The 21527-nt window shown below is 49.9% G+C and overlaps 1 protein-coding gene across 1 annotated transcript in view; it reads left to right on the top strand.

The window, feature by feature from the left end:
• Nucleotides 1-2979: 2979 nt before the first annotated feature.
• Nucleotides 2980-21527, top strand: part of mogat2 (monoacylglycerol O-acyltransferase 2) — a 49816-nt gene continuing 31268 nt past the window's right edge. Inside the window, exons 1-2 of the mRNA XM_038819134.1 lie at nt 2980-3201; nt 7239-7417. Of these exons, the coding sequence (XP_038675062.1) occupies nt 3108-3201; nt 7239-7417 (273 nt within the window). The 5' untranslated portion in view covers nt 2980-3107. The remainder of the gene's footprint in view (nt 3202-7238; nt 7418-21527) is intronic.

The raw sequence follows: 21527 nt of genomic DNA, 5'->3' as shown, positions 1-21527 counted from the left end.
GCATAAAAATCCCTAAATGCTTTGTTAATATCTTCTGTTGTGATCAATCTCTTACCCTTCAATTACAGCACCCCATCCACCACCTTAAATATTCACTCCCTCCACCACCAATGTACAGTAGCAGCATGTACCCTCTACAAGATGCACTGCAGCAACTCACCAAGACTCCTTTGAAAATACCTTTTAGGTACGCAACCTTCACCATCTAGGAGGACAAGGGCAGCAAATAAATGGGAGCACCACCACCTGCACATTCTCCTCCAAGCCACGAACCATCCTGACTCGGAAATATATCGGCCATATTGGACCTGGTATTGGGGAATGATCCCGGCCAGGTGGTTGAAATTTCAGTCGGTGACTACTTTGGGAATAGCGATCACAGTTCCGTCAATTTTAGAATACTCATGGACAAAGACGAGAGTGGTCCTAAAGGAAGAGTGCTAAACTGGGGCAAGGCCAAGTATAACAAAATTCGGCAGGAGCTCGGGAATGTGGATTGGGAGCAGCTGTTTATGGGTAAATCCACATTTGAAATGTGGGAGCCTTTTAAGGAAAGGTTGATTAGAGTGCAGGACAGACATGTCCCTGTGAAAATGAGGGATAGAAATGGCAAGATTAGGGAACCATGGATGACGGGTGGAATTGTGAGGCTAGCTAAGATGAAAAAGAAAGCATACATAAGATCTAGGCGACTTAAAACTGATCAAGCTTTGGAGGAATATCGGGAAAGTAGGACAAATCTCAAAAGCGCAATAAAGAGGGCGAAAAGGGGTCATGAAATATCTTTGGCTAACAGGGTTAAGGAAAATCCCAAAGCCTTTTATTCGTATATAAGGAGCAAGAGGGTAACTAGAGAAAGGATTGGTCCACTCAAAGACAAAAGAGGGAATTTATGCGTGGAGTCAGAGGAAATGGGTGAGATTCTGAATGAGTACTTTGCATCGGTATTCACCAAGGAGAGGGACATGACGGATGTTGAGGTTAGGGATGGATGTTTAAATACTCTAAGTCAAGCCATCATACGGAAGGGGGAAGATTTGGGTATTCTAAAAGGCATTAAGGTGGACAAGTCCCCAGGTCCGGATGGGATCTATCCCAGGTTACTGAGGGAATCGAGGGACGAAATAGCTGGGGCCTTAACAGATATCTTTGCAGCATCTTTGAGCACGGGTGAGGTCCCGGAGGACTGGAGAATTGCTAATATTGTCCCTTTGTTTAAGAAGAGTAGCAGGGATAATCCAATGAATTATAGACCTGTGAGCTTGATGTCAGTGGTAGGAAAACTGTTGGAGAAGATACTGAGGAATAGGATCTATTCACATTTGGAAGAAAATAGACTTATCAGCGATAGGCAGCATGGTTTTGTGCAGGGTAGGTCATGTCTTACAAACCTAATAGAATTTTTTGAGGAAGTGACAAAGTTAATTGATGAGGGAAGGGCTGTAGATGTCATATACATGGACTTCAGTAAGGTGTTTGATAAAGTTTCCCATGGCAGGTTGATGGAAAAAGTGAAGTTGTATGGGGTTCAGGATGTACTAGCTAGATGGATAAAGAACTGGCTGGGCAACAGGAGACAGAGAGTAGTGGTGGAAGGGAGTGTCTCAAAATGGAGAAAGGTGACTAATGGTGTTCCACAGGGATCAGTGCTCGGACCACTGTTGTTTGTGATATACATAAATGATCTGGACGAAGGTATAGGTGGTCTGATTAGCAAGTTTGCAGATGATACTAAGATTGGTGGAATTGCAGATAGCGAGGAGGACTGTCAGAGAGTACAGCAAAATATAGATAGATTGGAGAGTTGGGCAGAGAAATGGCAGATGGAGTTCAATCCAGTCAAATGCGAGGTGATGCATTTTGGAAGATCAAATTCAAGAGCAGACTATATGGTCAATGGAAGAGTCCTGGGGAAAATTGATGTACAGAGAGATCTGGGAGTTCAGGTCCATTGTACCCTGAAGGTGGCAACGCAGGTTGATAGAGTGGTCAAGAAGGCATACAGCATGCTTGCCTTCATCGGACGGGGTATTGAGTACAAGAGTCAGCAGGTCATGTTACAGTTGTATAGGACTTTGGTTAGGCCACATTTGGAATACTGCGTGCAGTTCTGGTCGCCACATTACCAGAAGGATGTGGATGCTTTAGAGAGGGTGCAGAGGAGGTTCACCAGGATGTTGCCTGGTATGGAGGGTGCTAGCTATGAAGAAAGGTTGAGTAGATTAGGATTGTTTTCGTTGGAAAGATGGAGGTTGAGGGGGGACCTGATTGAGGTCTACAAAATTATGAGAGGTATGGACAGGGTGGATAGCAACACGCTTTTTCCAAGAGTGGGGGTGTCAATTACAAGGAGTCACGATTTCAAGGTGAGAGGGGGAAAGTTTAAGGGAGATGGGCGTGGAAAGTTTTTTACGCAGAGGGTGGTGGGTGCCTGGTACGCTTTGCCAGCGGAGGTGGTAGAGGCGGGCACGATAGCATCATTTAAGATGCATCTAGACAGATATATGAACGGGCGGGGAACAGAGGGAAGTAGATCCTTGGAAAATAGGCAACAGGTTTAGATAAAGGATCTGGATCGGCACAGGCTGGGAGGGCCGAAGGGCCTGTTCCTGTGCTGTAATTTTGTTTGTTTGTTTCTTTGTTTTCCTTCACTGTCGCTGGGTCAAAATCCTGGAACTCCCTCCCGAACAGCACAGTGGGTGTACCTACACCACATGGACTGCAGCAGTTCAAGCAGGTGGCTCACCATCACCTTCTCATGGGGCATTTAAGGATGGGCAATAAATGCTGGCCTAGCCAGCAACGTCCACACCCCAAGAGTGAATAATATTTTGTTTAAATGCACCCATCAGAATGACCATAAACCTTTCCATTGGCTGTCAAGTGACATTTGACCTCTGAAGGTAAGACAAACTCTGTTAACTTTTGGCACCACCCCACCCCCTCCACATAACAATAAAAATGCGCTATCGCCTGTGGCTCTTTTGCAACATGTAACAAGCCTTGTTTAAAGTACACTATTTTCAAGAAGACTTTGTACCCGACTCAGTCTCACAGATTTCTTTCTTGGATCCTGTGCATTGAAATAAACCCCTTGGCGTGTCAAGATGAACATCGATTTTGCCCCATTAAGGATACCATTGCATCGTCGAGTGCAGACATTTGTTGTTCTACAGTGGGTCTTCTCCTTCCTCGCTCTGGGTAAGCGACTCTTAACTTCTGCACATCTTGCCTCGCCTCTTAAGCCCAGGGTTAACTTCACACTCGGTGTGCGGAATCTCTTGTCTACCAGCTCAAACTCATTAGGTGATCTTCCGAATCTCGTGTGTAAACTCAAAAAAACATAAAATCTGCTCCGGATCCGCAGTCAACTGGCCGTGTGTCTCCAACCTTAAGTATGGCTTTCGTAAGGTTTGCAAACAAAGCAAAGTCAGCCCAGGTTTCCTAAATTGCCAAACCTTAATGATAACACACTTCAATCATTTCCCTACAACTGACCACAAAATCCCACCTGATGAGTCACTCCCTGGTTTGACCAATATTGTACAAAATTGTATTCACGCAACCTCTTGTTAATTATCAATAAATTGAGTAAAGAAAGAGACAGATTATAGAATTCACAGTGCAGAAGGGGGCCATTCGGCCCATCGAGTCTGCACTGGCACTTGAAAAGAGCACCCCGCTTAAGTCCACCCCTCCACCCTATCCCCATAACCCCACCTAACATTTTTAGACACTAAGGGCAATTTAGCATGGCCAATCCACCTAACCTGCACATCTTTGGACTGTGGGAGGAAACCGGAGCACCTGGAGGAAACCCACGCAGACACGGGGAGAACAGGCAGACTCCACACAGACAGTGACCCAAGCCGGGGATCGAAACTGAGATCCTGGAGCTGTGAAGCAACAGTGCTAACCACTGTGCACTTATATAACACTTTTCACAGCCTTAGTGGAGTTCTAAGGCAGCCAATTAAGTCCCTTACTGGTGCATAGTCAGTGTTGCGATGCAAAGACATGACAACTAATTGGTGCACAGTGAGTTCTCACGGACTGCAATGTGTGAAAGCCACGATGTATTAGGGGCATGCGTTTGCTGTGGGCCTCATGCAGAACAACAAAGAGGAGTCAGGAGTTTGCACGTTAAGTCCATTTACCCACCTTAGCTCCATCTCCCAAAATGCAGCTCATTCCATCAGACAACAACTTGCATTTACGTAGCACCTAGAAAAGTGTCCCAAGAGAATTTATATGTCCGGTTATCAAACCAATTTTGACGTAGAGTCACATTAGGAGGTTTTAGGGAAGGTAAAAACTCAATTTCTGGTCAAAGAGTTGTGCTTTAAGAAGCATAGTAAAAGAGGAAAGATAGATGAAAAATTGGTGAGGTTTAATTCCAGAGTTTAGGGCTTTGGGCCCAGACAACTGGAGGCATAACCACCAATTGTGGACTGATGGAATTCGGGCGTACTCTGTAGGCCAGAACTGGAGGAGCACCCGAATCTCAAAGGGTTGTAGGGCTGGAGGAGATTACAGAGATAGGGAGGGCCGAGGCCAGATTTAAAAACCAGAATAAGGATTTTATAACTGAGGTGGTGCTTGACTGGGAGCCAATGTAGGTCAGTGAGCCCAGGGACGTGATGCGTGAATGTGACTTTGGGGTAACAGGCAGCAGAGTTTGGGATGAGCTGGAGGCTATGGAGGGTGAAAGATGGGAGCCTGGCCAGGAGTGTATTGGAATGGGCAAGTCTGGAACTAACAAAGGCATGGGTGAGGGTTTCAGCAGTGGATGAGCTCAGGTAGGGCTGGGCCGGACGAGGTTACAGAGAGAGGCGGTCTCAGTGTGGTCGGCAGTACAGCTCAGGGACAAATATCATTCCAAGGTTGTTCAGCCCCAGGACGTGGCTAAATTTAAACCTAAATCCAAGTGATGAAGTTATTAATTTAAACACAGATTTTCGCTCAATGCGAAATCTGATACTTTGGTGGTGACTTTGCAAAGTGAGTCTCATTTATCTTCAGGCTAAAATCTGTAACCACTCAGCACTGTTCTGAATTAATGACTTGTTGGCACACCTCTTGGCTCGGTTAGGAGGCTGGGGGTTCAAGTCCCAGTCCAGGCCTTGAGTACATCATCCAGGTTGATACTTTGTTGCTATATTAAGGAGGTGTTGCATTGACGGAGATGTCACCTTTTGGATGTGGCACTAAACTGAGGTCCCATCTCCCCATTGAGGTGAATGTTAAAGATTCAACAATACTATAAGGATTCTCCTCGTCCTCTGACCAGTCCCTCCCTAAAGCACAGCAAGCAGAGATTAACTGTCCATTCAGATCGTCTGTTGAATCTTGTTGTGTTCGCACTGGTTCAGAACAGTGGTGAGTGCACTTTAAGAATAATGCTGTGGGAGTTTGAGGTTTGGACCAATTGTGGAATCAAATGAAGGTACTGAATAAATGTAACTTGTTGATCTTTATGTTGTAAATAACAGTAACTCGTGCGTGCTCACACGCACACACACATGCATACACACATTCTCTCACACAGGTAGCATTGATGAGCAAGTTTCTGAAAGTTTGCTTGTTCGATATTTTAACACATGTTTTTATCCTCCTTTGAAAAAAATTGGCGAAGTGGAGCAACATCAGTAAAGGAGTAGGCCATTCAGCCCATCTAACCTCCCCGTTATTCAATGAGATTATGGTTGATCTTCTACCTCGGCGCCATTTTCCTGCACTATCCACTTATCCCTTGATATCTTTAATATTTAGAAATCTATATTGATTTCAGTCTTGAATATGCTCATTGACTGAACCTTCACAGCACCCAGGGTATTGAATTCCAAAGATTCACCGCCCTCTGAGTGAAAACATTCCTCCCCATCTCAGTCCTAAATGTGTCCCCTGGGTCTAGACTCACCAGCCAGGGTAAATTACCCTGTCAAACCCTGTAAGAATTTGTAAGCTTCAATTAGATCACCTCTTCTTTGAAACACAGTTTCCGCGACCTCTCCTCACACGACAATCCTGCGTTCCCAGGGATTATTCTGCTGATTATTCTGGTGAACCTTCGTTGCGCTCCCTTAATGGCAAGTATAACCTTCTTTAGATAATCACAGAATTACAGGCAGCACGGTGGCGCAGTGTTTAGCACTGCTGCCTCATGATGCCAGGGTCCCGGGATTAATTCCGGCCTCACTTTGTGTGGCTTCTGCACGTCCTCCCCGTGTGTGCGTGTGTTTCCTCCGGGTGCTCCGGTTTCCTCCCACAGTCCAAAGATGTGCAGGTTAGGTGGATCGGCCATGCTAAATTGCCCCTTAGTGTAAAAAAAAGGTTAGGTGGGGTTACCGGGTTATGGTAATAGGGTGGAGGTGTGGGCTTAAGTAGGGTGCGATCTCCAAGGGCCGGTGCAAACTCGATGGGCCAAATGGCCTCCTTCTGCACTGTAAATTCTATGAATTCCAACAGTACAGAGGGAGGCTATTCGGCCCATTGAGCCTGCACCGATCCACTCCATCCTATACCCATAACCCTGTAATCTGACCTGCACATCTCTGGCCACTAAGGGGCTGTTCATCATGGCCAATCCACCTAACCTGCACATCTCTGGACTGTGGGAGGAAACCAGAGCACCCAGAGGAAACCCACGCATACACGGGGAGAATGTGCAGACTCCGCACAGACAGTGACCCAAGCCGGGAATCGAACCTGGCATCCTGGAGCTGTGAAGCAACAGTGCTGACCACTGTGCCACCTGCCGCCCCTTATGCCTCCCTGCCGCCCTGAGGAGGCAAAACAGAAGACAATACTCCAGGTGTGCTCTCACCAAAGCTCCATACAATCCTGTACTCAAATTCTTTGCAATAAAGGCTAACATATGTCTTCCTATTTGCTTGCTGCACCAGTATGTTAGCTTCAGACGTACGCTGGGATTGGAAGGACGAGCAGGCTGATTACTGACCTTTGAATTGCGTCATGAACGCTCTTTAATATGGAGAAGAGATCCTTGAGCATAGCCTGAACCCAGAGCTGTTGACTCAGAAGCAGAGGAACGTCCTACTGAGCAACAAGACCTTCATGTTTCTGAAGGTCCACTCCCAATGCTGTCACCACCATTCTCATGCAAGGCGTATCGCTCATTAATGGCCTGCACCATCAGCAATTTCAATTAAATGGGATTAATTTCAGGGTGTGTTTTGTCGACGTTCGCCAATCAGGTTTCTCTCTTTATTCCACAGCTCAGTGTTGCATTGCACTCTTCATCGCCCTTCTCTTCACACGCTTCTGGTTTGTGCCCGTGCTGTACGCGACATGGTGGTTATGGGACCGCAATACGCCATACCGAGGAGGCCGCAGATCCCGCATCATCCAGGGTTTGAGATTGTGGAACTACTTCCGGGACTACTTTCCCATTGATGTGAGTATCAAATGCCCTCTCGCTCACAACCCCAGGGGAAACAAGGGAACACTGCATCTCGGCCGTGCGGAATTGCAGTCGTTCTTTTTGCTCCATCCCTCGTGGCTGGGACAAGCTTTCTATTCATTCGAGTAGTTTTCTCCCACGAAGAAGTTATGTGAAAACGTGATCAAACGGTTGGTTGATCAGCCAGAGAATCGTGTCCAGTTCTGGGCACCGCACTTTCGGGAATCTTTGGGGAGGGGGCAGAGGTGGGGGGCGATTCTCCGACCACTACGCCGGGTGGGAGAATCGCGGGAGTGCCGGGCGAATCACGCCACGCCGCCCTGGCACCCGCACGCGATTCTCCCACCCCCCCCCCCCGCAAAACGCGACAGGCCGCTCGGAGAATCGGCACTCCAGTTGAGCGGCGATTCTCCGGCCCAAATGGGCCGAGCGGCCTGCCTAATACGACCGGTTCACGCCGGCGCCATCCACACCTGGTCGCTGCCGGCGTGAACAGCGCGCGACCGCTGCGTGTGGGGCCTGTGGGGGGCGGAGGGAGAATTGAACACCAGGGGGATGCTCAGGAGGGGTCTGGTCAGCCAGACCCCTCCTGAGCACCCCCCTGGTGTCCACCGATCGTCGGGCCGGCGTCTCTGAAAGACGCACTCTTTTCCCTCCGCCGCACGCAAGATCACTCCGACATGTCTTGCGGGGCAGCGGAGGGGAAGACGGCAACCACGCATGCACGGGTTGGCGCCGGCCAACCTGCGTATGTGCGGGTGACGTCATTTAGGCGCCGCCGGCCGCATCATTCAGGCGGAGCCGCTTTGATGCAAGCGTCAAGGCCCGATGCCCGAGATTGACACGACGTCGCTCCTAGCCCCCTGGGGGTGGGAGAATAGGGGGCAAGGAGCGGCCTCCGACGCAGGAGGTTTAACTCCGGCGTTGGCACTGTGGTGAATCATAATAGCATAATTCACACTGTTATCATACATATTGTACCATGCCTCTGTAAGCTCGGCACACAAGCAGTTGCGCGGCTCCGCCCCTAGGGGGAGGTGTACTGGGAATGTACGGAAGTTTGTACTGGGCTCCACCTTTGGCTCCGCCCTTGACTCCTCCCCCCAACTGGTTGTATAAAGCTTGGCAGTCGGAGCCTGCTCCCAGTTCATCTGGAGTTCATCTCGTCACAGGCAGGCTCTGTTGTAAGACGATTAAAACCACTCTTCACTTCTAACCACGTGTCGCGTGAATTGATGGTCTCATCAATTTAATCGTCTTAAGAAACAGTAAGGAACGACTATGGAATCAGCCCTCAAGCCTGATCGACTGGAACTCGACCCACAGGATGTAGAGGCGAAAGAAATCTTTTCACATTGGCTCCGATATTTTAAGGCCTACCTGGCTGAAGCAAGCACCACAGAAACTACGGAGGAGCAGAAAGTCAGCCTACTGCACGCAAGGGTGAGCCATCATATATCCAATCAGTTAAATTGTACCGGCTCATATACAGAGGCCCTAGCCCTACTCGACAAAATGTACGTGAGGCCCGTCAATGAGGTCTACGCTCGCCACGTTTTTACTACTCGCCGCCAGCGCCCCACAGTATCTCTAGAAGAATTTCTAGGAGACTTAAAAGCCTTTTCCCGGGACTGTAATTACCAGGCAGTAAATGCTGCTGAACATAGAGAACTTGCTGTCCACGATGTCTTTGTTGCAGGCCTTAGATCGAATTACGTGCGCCAGCGACTGCTGGAGAAAGGGGCTCAAAATTTAGAAGATACTGTTGAACTCGCTACAACTATGGAGGTCTCGTTTCGTAGCCTCACCTCGTTTCCTGTGGACTCCGCGACCCCGTCATGGGCCCCCGACCAGTGACTGCCCCAGGCCTGCGCCGTGCGGCCACCCAGCCACTATGCTGCCCCAGCCTGCCACTTTTGTGGCAGCACTGCCCGGCCCGCAACGCGACCTGCAGCAGCTGCGGGCGAAAAGGTCACTACGCCAGAGTGTGTCTGGCAAGGAAAGCCCCAGCCTCTAACCCTCCCATGGCACAAAGCAACCGCTCTCCGCACTCGCAGGCCCGCAGGCCCTGGAACGCTGCGGCCTATACCCCGACTCCGCCCCTGCCCGCCACGTGCGATCCATGGGAGCCGCCATCTTGGCGGACCCCAACCACGTGGCCGACCACGTGCGACTCCTGCGGGCTGCCATCTTGGACGCCATCTTCCTCGCCACCCGCCACATGCGATCCACGGGGGCTCCAGAAAATTTGATTGAAGACTGCGTCCTCAGTGGGCACTCATCGCGGGGCCACCCCAGCGCAGCGGACCGAGCCGCCGACTACCCCCAACTCAACGCAGTCACACTGGACCAATCGCGCCCAAAACATCTCCACAACTCTATGACGATGGTCCAAATCAACGGGTACAGTACACTGTGCCTTTTCGACTCCGGGAGCTCCGGGAGCACCGAGAGCTTCGTACACCCAGATCTGGTAAGACCCTGTTCGCTCCCTGTTTTTTCTGCACGCCAATATATCTCCCTCGCTTCAGGTTCCCACTCTGTCCACATCCAGGGACGCACCGTCGCGACTCTAACGATCCAAGGCGCTAGTTACTCTAATTTTCAACTATACGTCCTGCCCGAACTCTGCGCCCCACTCTTACTGGGACTCGATTTTCAGTGCAATCTCAAGAGTCTCACCCTCAGCTTCGGCGGACCTCTACCCCCACTCACTATCTGCAGCCTAGCCACGCTGCGAATCCCCCACCCTCCTCACTTTGCCAATCTCGCTCCGGACTGTAAACCCGTAGCCATTCGCAGCAGGCGGTACAGCCTACAGGACAGGGTTTTCATTCGAACTGAGGTCTGGAGGCTCCTACGTGAGGAGATCATAGAGGCCAGTAACAGTCTATGGAGAGCTCAGGTGGTAGTCGTCAAGACCGGGGAAAAATTCCGCATGGTCGTAGACTATAGTCAGACTATTAATCGGTTTACGCTCCTTGTCGCGTACCCCCTCCCCAGGATTGCAGACATGGTGAATCAGATAGCTCAGAATCGGATTTTCTCCATGGTGGATCTGAAGTCTGCATACCACCAGCTCCCAATCCGCCCGGAGGACCGCCACTACAACGGCGTTCGAGGCCGATGGCCGCCTCTTCCACTTCCTCCGGGTTCCCTTTGGAGTCACAAATGGGGTCTCGGTGTTCCAACGAGCAATGGACCGAATGATGGACCACTACGGGCTGCGGGCCACATTTCCGTACTTGGATAACATCACCATCTGCGGCTATGACCAGCAGGACCACTATGCCAACCTCAATCGATTTCTCCAGACGGCCCAGAAGCTTAATCTCACGGACAACAAGGAGAAATGCGTTTTCCGCACAACCAGACTTGCCATCCTCGGCTATGTCGTGGAAAACGGAGTCCTGGGCCCCGACCCGGACCGTATGCTCTTAGAACTCCCTCTCCCTCATTGTCCCAGGGCCCTCAAACGGTGCCTGGGGTTCTTTTCATATTATGCCCAGTGGGTCCCTCAATATGCAGACAAAGCCCGCCCACTCTTTAAGGCCACACGATTTCCCCTGTCAGCTGAGGTCCGTCAGGCCTTCACTAGTATCAAGGAGGACATCGCCAAAGCGGCCATACGGGCGGTGGATGAATCGTCCCTTTCCAGGTTGAGAGCGATGCCTCAGAGGTAGCTCGTGCAGCCACATTAAACCAGGCAGGGAGACCAGTCGTATTTTTCTCCCGAACCCTCTCCGCTTCGGAACTTCGACACTCCTCGGTCGAAAAGGAAGCACAAGCCATTATGGAGGCTATTCGTCACTGGAGGCACTACCTCGCAGGTAGAAGGTTCACCCTCATCACCGATCAAAGATCGGTTGCCTTCATGTTTGACAACTCGCAATGGGGCAAAATTAAAAATGATAAAATTCTGAGGTGGAGGACCGAGCTCTCCGCCTACAAATACGATATTATATATCGACCGGGGAAGCTCAACGAGCCCTCAGATGCCCTGTCCCGCGGCACGTGCGCCAGCACGCAGAGCGACCGCTTAAAAGCCATCCACAATGACCTCTGCCACCCGGGGGTCACCCGGCTCGCCCACTACATCAAAGCCCAAAATCTGCCTTTCTCCACCAAAGAGGTAAAAGCCGTCACTAGGGATTGCCCGATCTGCGAGGAGTGCAAACCGCACTTCTACAGACCAGACAGGGCCCACCTGATCAAGGCTTCTAGGCCCTTTGAACACCTCGCTATCAATTTCAAAGGGCCACTCCCCTCGACTAACCGGAATGTGTACTTCCTAAATGTCATCGACGAGTTCTCCCGATTCCCTTTTGCTATCCCGTGCCCCAACATGACCTCCCACACAGTCATCAGGGCCCTGCATAGTATCTTCACCCTGTTTGGTTTCCCCAGCTATGTACACAGTGACCGGGGTTTGTCCTTTATGAGCGATGAGCTGTGTCAGTACCTGCTCAGTAAGGACATCGCCTCGAGCAGGACTACCAGCTGCAACCCCAGGGGGAACGGGCAGGTGGAGAGGGAGAATGCGACGGTCTGGAAAACCGTCCTACTGACCCTCCGGTCCAGGAATCTCCCGATCTCCCATTGGCAAGAAGTCCTCCCAGACACGCCCCACGCTATTAGGTCCCTCTTGTGTACCACCACCAATCAGACCCCTCACGAGCGGCTCTTTAGCTTTTCCAGGGGAACTACCACGGGGGTTTCGCTCCTGGCATGGTTGAAGACACCGGGCCCAGTGCTCCTTGAGAAGCATGTCAGGGCACACAAAACTGACCCGCTTGTGGAAAAAGTGCTCCTACTACACTCGAACCCCCCAATACGCCTTCATAGAGTTCCCTGATGGCCGTCAGGACACCGTATCCCTCCGGGACTTAGCGCCTGCAGGATCAAACCCCACCACTACCACCGGCGAGGTACCCCTCACACTACATCCCACCCACCTTGCAGCGCCCCATGCCCCCGCGCCTACCAGTTCGCTACAAATGTTCCGCGCGCCCGCACCCGCCAGCTCCCAGCGCCCCCACTCCCCAGTCGAACCAGACGGGTTACGAAGCTCGGACAGAATCACCCCCGGAGTCCGCCATCGTACCCCAACCGACCGTGATCACCCAGCCACCAGAAGAGACTGCAACCCCGGTGCTCCGCCGATCACAACGGACAACTCGACCACCGGACAGGCTCAATCTGTAAACCATCACCCCGCCGGACTTGATTTTTTTTACAGGGGGTGAATGTGGTGAATCATAATAGGATAATTCACACTGTTATCACACATGTTGTACCATGCCTCTGTAAGTTCGGCCCACGAGCAGTTGCGCGGCTCTGCCCCTAGGGGGAGGTGTACTGGGAATGTACGGAAGTTTGTACTGGGCTCCACCCTTGGCTCCACCCTTGACTCCTCCCCCCATTGGTTGTATAAAGCTTGGCAGTCGGAGCCTGCCTGCCAGTTCATCTAGAGTTCATTTCGTCACAGGCAGGCTCTGTTGTAAGACGATTAAAACCACTGTTCACTTCTAACCACGTGTCGCGTGAATTAATGGTCTCATCAGGCACTTTGTCTCCCTTTGAGAGAATTGCGGCCGTGATTTACTGGTATGGGACCAGAGGTGGGGGGCTGGAGATGCTGGGATTGTTTCCCTGAGAGCAAAGAAAGTTCAAGTGAAGAGTTAAAGGAGGTTGCAACCAGATAGATAATCAGCTGAGTTTGCAAAGGTGTTCATTTACGCTTGGTAGAAGTGACATACACTCATACATAGGGACCCATTCTTTGCAAATAAAAGGAATATGTGCAAGCCTGACATCTTTTTTCGAATTACCCAGGAGCTTGGGGAGCCTGTCCTTCCTCATTGCTGTCTCCATGGCAAAACCTTGGCCAATCAGAGCTGACTTGCCAACCAATCACCACCATATTGTCCTGTAGTATAACTTGCGGTGGTGGTTTGAAATTTGGTATTCTTCTGTTTGCCCTGATGAGTGCAAGATGAAAAACTTCATCAGCTTGTCTCTCTTTTCAGCGAGATTTAATAGAGGTGTGGAAAATTATGAAAGCTTTCCATTGGGCGCTGGAGGAGAAACTGTTCCCACTGGCGTGGGCGGGGGCGGGGCACCAGTAGCCACTGGACACCGTTTTAAAATAATTGACCAAAGTAACAGAAGGAGAGCTGAGAAGAACAATACTTCCACAGCAGGTTGCTGTGATCTGAAACAGGCTGTCTCAGAGGGAACCGGATTCAATTGTAACTTTCCAAATTGAGAAATATCTGAAAAGGAAAGGTTTGCCAGGCTGGGTAAGATGAGGGGAACGAACGTAATCAAGCAATTCAGAAAGACAAGGTTGAGATTGGAAAAGGGATGCGGCAAAGGATCCAGAGGGAAATCGATATCAAGAGCTGTTAAATGAATTTGATTCATCATTTGTTTTTATAAATGATGGACGGCCATGGTCCCAGCATCAAACCCGTGCGGAACGTCACTTCCCACATTTTTCCTTTATTCTTTCATGGGATGTGGTTATCACTGGAAAAACCAACATTTGTTGCCCATCCTTATTTTCCCTTGAACTGAGTGGCTTGCGAGGGTTGGTTAGATTGCTCTGCAGTCACATGTAGGCCAGGCAGGGTAAGGACGGCAGATTTCCTCCCCTAAAGGACATTAGTGAACCAGGTGAGTTTTTACAACAATCAAAGGTAGTTTCATTGCCACTGTTATTCCAGATTTATTAACTGAATTATCATGAACAGTTGCCATGGTGGGATTTGAACCCAGGTTTCCGCAGACTGGTCCTTAGATAACTAGTCCAGCGGCATTACCACTGGGCCTTGGCCTCCCCATAAATTTGCAGAGGTTTTAAAACTGAATTCATGGTTCTTAAAATGCTATGTGATCTGAACTTCTGTTCTACTAACGAGGTGGCATAGTGGTTGGCACTGCTGCCTCACAGCGCCGGGCACCCGGGTTCGATTCCAACTTTGGTGAATGAAATTTTTAAAAAATGAAATGAAAATCGCTTATTGTCATGAGTAGGCTTCAATGAAGTTACTGTGAAAAGCCCCTAGTCGCCACATTCCGGCTCCTGTCCGGGGAGGCTGGTACGGATGGTGATGGCCGTCTTCTTGAAGCAGATAGGGACCTCAGATTGTTGTAAAGATCTGTCAATATCTAACTCCACAGGGCCTCCCCCCTCCTCCATTCATTTTTTTTTTTTTTTTTTTTATAAATTTAGAGTACCCAATTATTTTTTTCCAATTAAGGGGCAATTTAGAATGGCCAATCCACCTATCCTGCACATCTTTTGGGTTGTGGGGGTGAAACCCACGCAGACACGGGGAGAATGTGCAAACTCCACACGGACAGTGACCCAGGGCCGGGATTCGAACCCGGGTCCTCAGCGCCGTAGGCAGCAATGCTAACCACTGTGCCACCGTGCTGCCCCCCCTCCTCCATTCATGACCAATCAGGTGGCATAGTGGTTAGCGCTGCTGCCTCACAACACCAGAGAACCGGGTTCGATTCCTGGCCTGGGTTACTGTCTGTGCGGAGTCTGCACTTTCTCCCTGTGTCTGCGTGGGTTTACTCCGGGTGCTCCGGTTTCCTCCCACAGTCCAAAGATGTACAGGTGAGATGGATTGGCCATGATAAATTGCCCCGAGGTGAGTTACGGGTATAAGGTGGGGGATTGGGCCTGGGCGGGCTGCTCTATCAGAGGGTCGATGCAGACTCGATGGGCCGGATGGCCTCCTTCTGCACTGTAGGGATTCTATGAGACCATGACAGTCCAACCCACAGCAAGGAGGCAGGTTTCAACTCCCACCCTCCCCCCAATGGAATTTGAGGTGCTGTGGCAACGCACACGTTTACAAGCAAGTTGTAGTCTAGAGCTGTGGATAGTGATGGTGGAGGCTCCAATGTGCTTTCCATCAAACCTTTTTGGAAAGATGTACAGGTTGACACTCAACCTGTTTGACCACATTGTGAACACACCTTCCTTGACCATCAAGTCTGAGGGTGGGATTCGAACATGGAGCTTCTGGCTTAGAGGTGAGGATGCTGCCCGCTCGCTACGCCTCAAGACCTCCCATGTTGCACCAGTCCTGTAATATAACTACTACCAAATTCACTGGGAGGGTAAGTCGAGGAACCTTTAGCTTGAAGTTCATCTGAGTTTGATGTGCATCAAATAGCACAGATATCTTAATAGAAAGCAACTGAAGGAAACATTTTTTTCCAAACAATCAAACTGAAAGTTAAATTCAAAAGATCAAACCTTCCAAGCAATTTTAAAAGCTCTGGGAAGCGTCAGCTATAGGTGGTTGTAGCCTGGCCTCTGGTGGTAATATTTATTCATTTACAAAATGCCACTCTCGGTCAGTAGCATTTCCGCTGTTAATGGGATCGGGGAGTTTCCGCCCCGGTTCTGCCAGAATTTTGACATTATTGAGGCGGGTGGAGAGGTTTGTTTGGGAGGTCGTGCATTCGTGTTCCTTACCGCTAAATTCTGTCTGGTCTCCCGCAGTCTATCCTCTATGGTCACTGAAAACTCTGCTCCCTGGGCCTTAACTCACACCAAGACTCAGGTTTTTTTAAAATCAAAGGTATTTTATTCCAAACATGTTCAACACAGTAACTCAACCTTCACAACCAACAGAGTATACAGTTTGTACATTTTACCCATTTACTCCCCCCTACCCCCCCCCCCCCCACGACAAACAAATATAGTCACAAACGGCCTCCACTGTACCTCGACGCCCTCTGCTGACCCCCCTCATGGCAAATATGATTTTCTGCAGAAATTTGTACAAGTCTACCAACCATGCCGTGACCCCAGTGGCTCCGTGACCCCGGTGGCTTGGCCGACCTCCAATTCAAAACTATCCGTAGCTGGGCAATCAGAGAGGCAAAGGCCATGTCATCGGCCCCCTCCCCCTCCAGGAGCTCCGGCAACTCCGACACACCAAGAACCTCCACCATAGGTTCTGGCTTCGTCTGAACCCCTCCAATCCTCGATAAGAACAGTGAACATGGAACATAGATAGAACAGTACAGCACAGAACAGGCCCTTCGACCCTCGATGTTGTGCCGAGCTTTGTCCAAAACCAAGATCAAGCTATCCCACTCCCTGTCAGTCTCGTGTGCTCCATGTGCCTCTCCGATAACCGCTTGAAAGTTCCTAAAGTGTCCGACTCCACTATCACAGAAGGCAGTCCATTCCACACCCTAACCACTCTCAGAGTAAAGAACCTACCTCGGACATCCCTCCTATATCTCCCACCCTGAATCTTTTAGTTATGCCCCCTTGTAACAGCTACATCCACCCGAGGAAATAATCTCTGAACGTCCACTCTATCTGTCCCCCTCATCATCTTATAAACCTCTATTAAGTCGCCTCTCATCCTCCTTTGCTCCAAAGAGAAAAGCCCTAGCTCCCTCAACCTTTCCTCATAAGACCTATCCTGCAAACCAGGCAGCATCCTGGTAAATCTCCTTTGCACCCTTTCCAATGCTTCCACATCCTTCCTATAATGAGGTGACAGGAACTGTACACAATACTCCAAATGTGGTCTCACCAGGGTCATGTACAGTTGCAGCATAACCCCGCGGTTCTTAAACTCAAGCCCCCTGTTAATAAACGCTAACACACTATAGGCCTTCTTCACGGCTCTATCCACTTGAGTGCCAACCTTCAGAGGTCTGTGGACATGAACTCCAAAATCTCTCTGTTCCTCCACATTCCTCAGAACCCTGCCGTTGACCCTGTAATCCGCATTCAAATTTTTCCTACCAAAATGAATCACCTCGCACTTATCAGGGTTAAACACCATCTGCCATTTTTCGGCCCAGCTCTGCATCCTATCAATGTCTCTTTGCAGCCTACAACAGCCCTCCACCTCATCCACTACTCCAGCAAATTTACTGATCCACCCTTCAGCCCCCTCCTCCAAGTCATTGATAAAAATCACAAATAGCAGAGGACCCAGCACTGATCCCTGTGGTACACCGCTGGTAACTGGTCTCCAGTCTGAAAGTTTTCCATCCACCACCACCCCCTGTCTTCTATGTGATAGCCAGTTACTTATCCAATTGGCAAAATTTCCCTGGATCCCACACCCCCTTACTTTCTTCATGAGCCGACCATGAGGAACTGATAATTTCCCGAACGCTGCCTCCCAAAAGCTCTCCAACTCCACACACCCCAAGAACTTATAGTTTTCCGGCCCCATCCACACTTCTCGCATCCATCGACTACCTGCGGGAAAAGCCCACTCATCCGTGTCTGAGTCATGTGGAGCCTGTGAGAGGCATAGACAGGGTGGATAGTCAGAGGCTTTTTCCAAGGGTGGAGGTGTCAATTACAAGGGGGGGCAGAGGTTCAAGGTGAGAGGGGGAAAGTTTAAGGAAGATGTGTGGGGTAAGTTTTTCACGCAGAGCGAGGTGGGTGCCTGGAAAGAGCTGCCAGAGGATGTGGTGGAAGCAGGAACATTAGCAACATTTAAGAGGTATCTGGATAGGTACATGAATACATAAAAACAACACCTCCTCCACAATAGTCCTCAGTACCGGTGCCCCACAAGGCTGCGTACATAGCCCCCTACTATACTCCTTGTACACACACAACTGCGTGGCAAAACTTGGTTCCAACTCCATCACCAAGTTTGCCGACGATACGACCATAGTGGGCCGGATCTCAAATAACGACGAGTCAGAATACAGGAGGGAGATGGTGCCCAGTGGAGTGGTGCAGTGACAAAATCTATCCCTCAATGGTCATTGACTTCAGGAAGCAAAGTCCTGTACACAACCCTGTCAGTATCAATGGGGCCGAGGTGGAGATGGTTAGCAGTTTCAAATTCCGAGGGGTACACATCTCCAAAAATCTGTCCGGTCCACCCACGTCGACGCTACCACCAAGAAAGCACAACAGCACCTATACTTCCTCAGGAAACTAAGGAAATTCGGCATGTCCACATTAACCCTTACCAGCTTTTACAGATGCACCATAGAAAGCATCCTATCGGGCTGCATCACAGCAACTGCTCGGCCCAGGACCGCAAGAAACCGCAAGAGAGTCGTGAACACCGCCCAGTCCATCACACGAACCTGCCTCCCATCCATTGACTCCATCTACACCTCCCACTGCCTGGGGAAAGCGGGCAGCATAATCAAAGACCCCTCCCACCCGGCTTACTCACTCTTCCAACTTCTTCCAAAGGGCAGGAGATACAAAAGTCTGAGAACTCGCACGAACAGATTCAAAAACAGCTTCTTCCCCGCTGTTACCAGACTCCAGAATGACCCTCTTATGACTGACCTCATTGACACTACACCCCTGTATGCTTCATCCGGTGCCGGTGTTTATGTAGTTGCATTATGTACCGTGTGTTGCCCTATTATGTATTTTATTTTCTTCCCTTTTCTTCCCATGTACTTAATGATCTGTTGAGCTGCTCGCAGAAAAATACTTTTCACTGTACCTCGGTACACGTGACAATAAACAAAATCAAATCAAATGAATACGGAGGAAATGGAGGGATACAAACCAAGTAAAGGCAGAAGTTGTTTTTTTAGTTAGGGCAGCATGGTCGACACAGACCTGGGGGGCCGAAGGGCCTGTTCCTGTGCTGTACTTTTATTTTTTCTTTGTTCATTATTCTCTACACCACCTTAATATGTGTACGACTCATCTTTACGCAGGAAGCAGTTGGGGTCATTGGTGCAATGGGCCTATTGGACCCCACTCCAGCGAATCCTTCCCACTTTTTGGGATCAGCGAAATTGACTCCTCACAGTTATTTCTCATAGAATTTACAGTGCAGAAGGAGGTCATTCGACCCATCGAGTCTGCACTGACTCTTGGAAAGAGCACCCTACCCAAAGTCAACACCGCCACCCTATCCCCATAACCCAGTAACCCCACCCAACACTAAGGGCAATTTTGGACACTAAGGGTAATTTATCCAGGGGCAATCCACCTAACCTGCACATCTTTGGACTGTGGGAGGAAACCGGAGCACCCGGAGGAAACCCATGCACACACGGGGAGGATGTGCAGACTCCGCACAGACAGTGACCCAAGCCGGAATCGTACCTGGGACCCTGGAGCTGTGAAGCGGTTGTGCTATCCACAGTGCTACCGTGCTCCTGTGCCAGCGTAGCCAGCAGTTCCCCATTCTCTAACGCTTCACTGAAAATACCCAGAAGGTGGGGGCCAACTCCGTCATGTGGGTCTGGAGGAAATTAAAGAGATCGGGCGGGGGGAATTGGGCGAGGCCATGGATGGGTTTGAAAATGAGGATCAGAATTTAAAAATCATGAAGTTGGTTAACTGGGAGCCAATGTAGGTCATGGACACAGGGGTGATGGGGGAACTGGAAGGTTATTCAGAAAAGAAGAAAGCGCAGGGTTATGTGGAAAAGGTGGGAGAGTGAAAATAAGTGAGTTGATTATTTGGAGTTTGGTGCAGACATTATGGGCTGAATGGCCTCGTTCCGTGCCGTAACCAATCTATAAATAACTCTGGGACTTTCTGAGTTCCGGTGGCAGCCATGGAGTGAGTGGTCACACACAACCTACCGGGAGGCATCGGTTTTGGTCCCTTTTATCCTTTTTGCGGGGTATTTTGGAGGAAAAGTTGTATGGCTAGTGGAGAGAGATCAGTTCTCCCCCCTTTGGGCATGCCAACAGGGTATCAACAGAGCCCTGACTAAAGACTTGAAATGAAATGAAATGAAAATCGCTTATTGTCACGAGTAGACCAATGAAGTTACTGTGAAGAGCCCCTAGTCGCCACATTCCGGCACCTGTCCGGGGAGGCTGGCACGGGAATCGAACTGTGCTGCTGACCTGCTTGTTCTGCTTTAAAAGCCAGCGATTTAGCCCAGTGAGCTAAACCAGCCCCAGGGTGAGAATCGTGGCACAGCTCCAATTGGAAAAATGGCAGACGGGGAGCAATGTTCAAGAAGGTCAATACCATCCAGGGCAAAGCAGCCCACTTGATTGCTCCCCCTTCCACAAACATTCAATCCCTCCACCACCGACGCACTGTAGCAGCCGTGTGTACCATCTACAAGATACACTGGCGCACAGTGACTGCATTGTGTCATCTACCTGGTTATCTGTAACTGCAACTCGTGAAACCTCCTTTGACACCACCTTCCAAACCCGCGACCTCTACAATCTAGAGTGACAAGGGCAGCAGACACATGGGAACATCACCACCTCGAGGTTCCCTTCCAAGCCACTCACCACCCTGACTTGGAAATGTATCACCGTTCCTTCACTAACGCTTGATAAAAATCCTGGAACTCCCTCCCTAACAGCACAGTGTGTGTACCTACACCTCAGGGACAGCAGCGGTTCAAGAAGGCAGCTCACCACCACCTTCTCAAGGGCAACGAGGGATGGTCAATAAATGCTGGCCTAGTCAATGACGCCCACATCCCTTGCATGAATAAAAAATCCCACAGAACATATTTTTAAGGATAATACTGGGCCAGGTCACATGGGAAGGGACGGCTATCTCCACAGCCCCAACACTGTCCCCACCGGGAACTCCACTCCAGCATTTGGCTCATTGATGGCATGATTTTTTTTTTTGCCCTGCCTGCCTCCATACTGGCCACCCCACCTGATAGCATTGTTGAGTTGCTGTCTCTCTGATTGGCCTTTTAATTCCTGGGGGTGGGCACGCCAGGCAGCAGCCTCTTAATTGCCCCATCGCCCACCCATGCCTGCTGGCTGAAGTGTTCAATTGTTCTGTGCTTGATTATGTGAGTCTTGCAACTGATCTAGGCTCACTGTGTTTGATTGGTTAAGCCTGGGTGTGGACTCAGAGCAAAGTAAACAGACACTACAGAAGTTACCGGAAGCTGAACTGTAAGCATGAGGACAGAGGCAGGCACTTTGTGATTGTAGAGATATTTTTAAAACCTTATAAATGAATATGTTGCACCCCTAGAAGCTAGTGGCATCTGTGCATAGCTCTGAGATTTATACAAGCTGGTGAATATACAACACTGGCATTATTCCTCCTGACATCGGGACCTCAGTGAATTTTTTTTAAAGCTTGTTCAGAGGATCTGGGTGTCGCTGGCTG

Source organism: Scyliorhinus canicula, chromosome 14 (genome assembly GCF_902713615.1).
Source record: "Scyliorhinus canicula chromosome 14, sScyCan1.1, whole genome shotgun sequence".
In the NCBI taxonomy this organism is placed as follows: Eukaryota; Metazoa; Chordata; class Chondrichthyes; order Carcharhiniformes; family Scyliorhinidae; genus Scyliorhinus; species Scyliorhinus canicula.
This window is presented reverse-complemented; position numbering and strand designations above follow the sequence as displayed.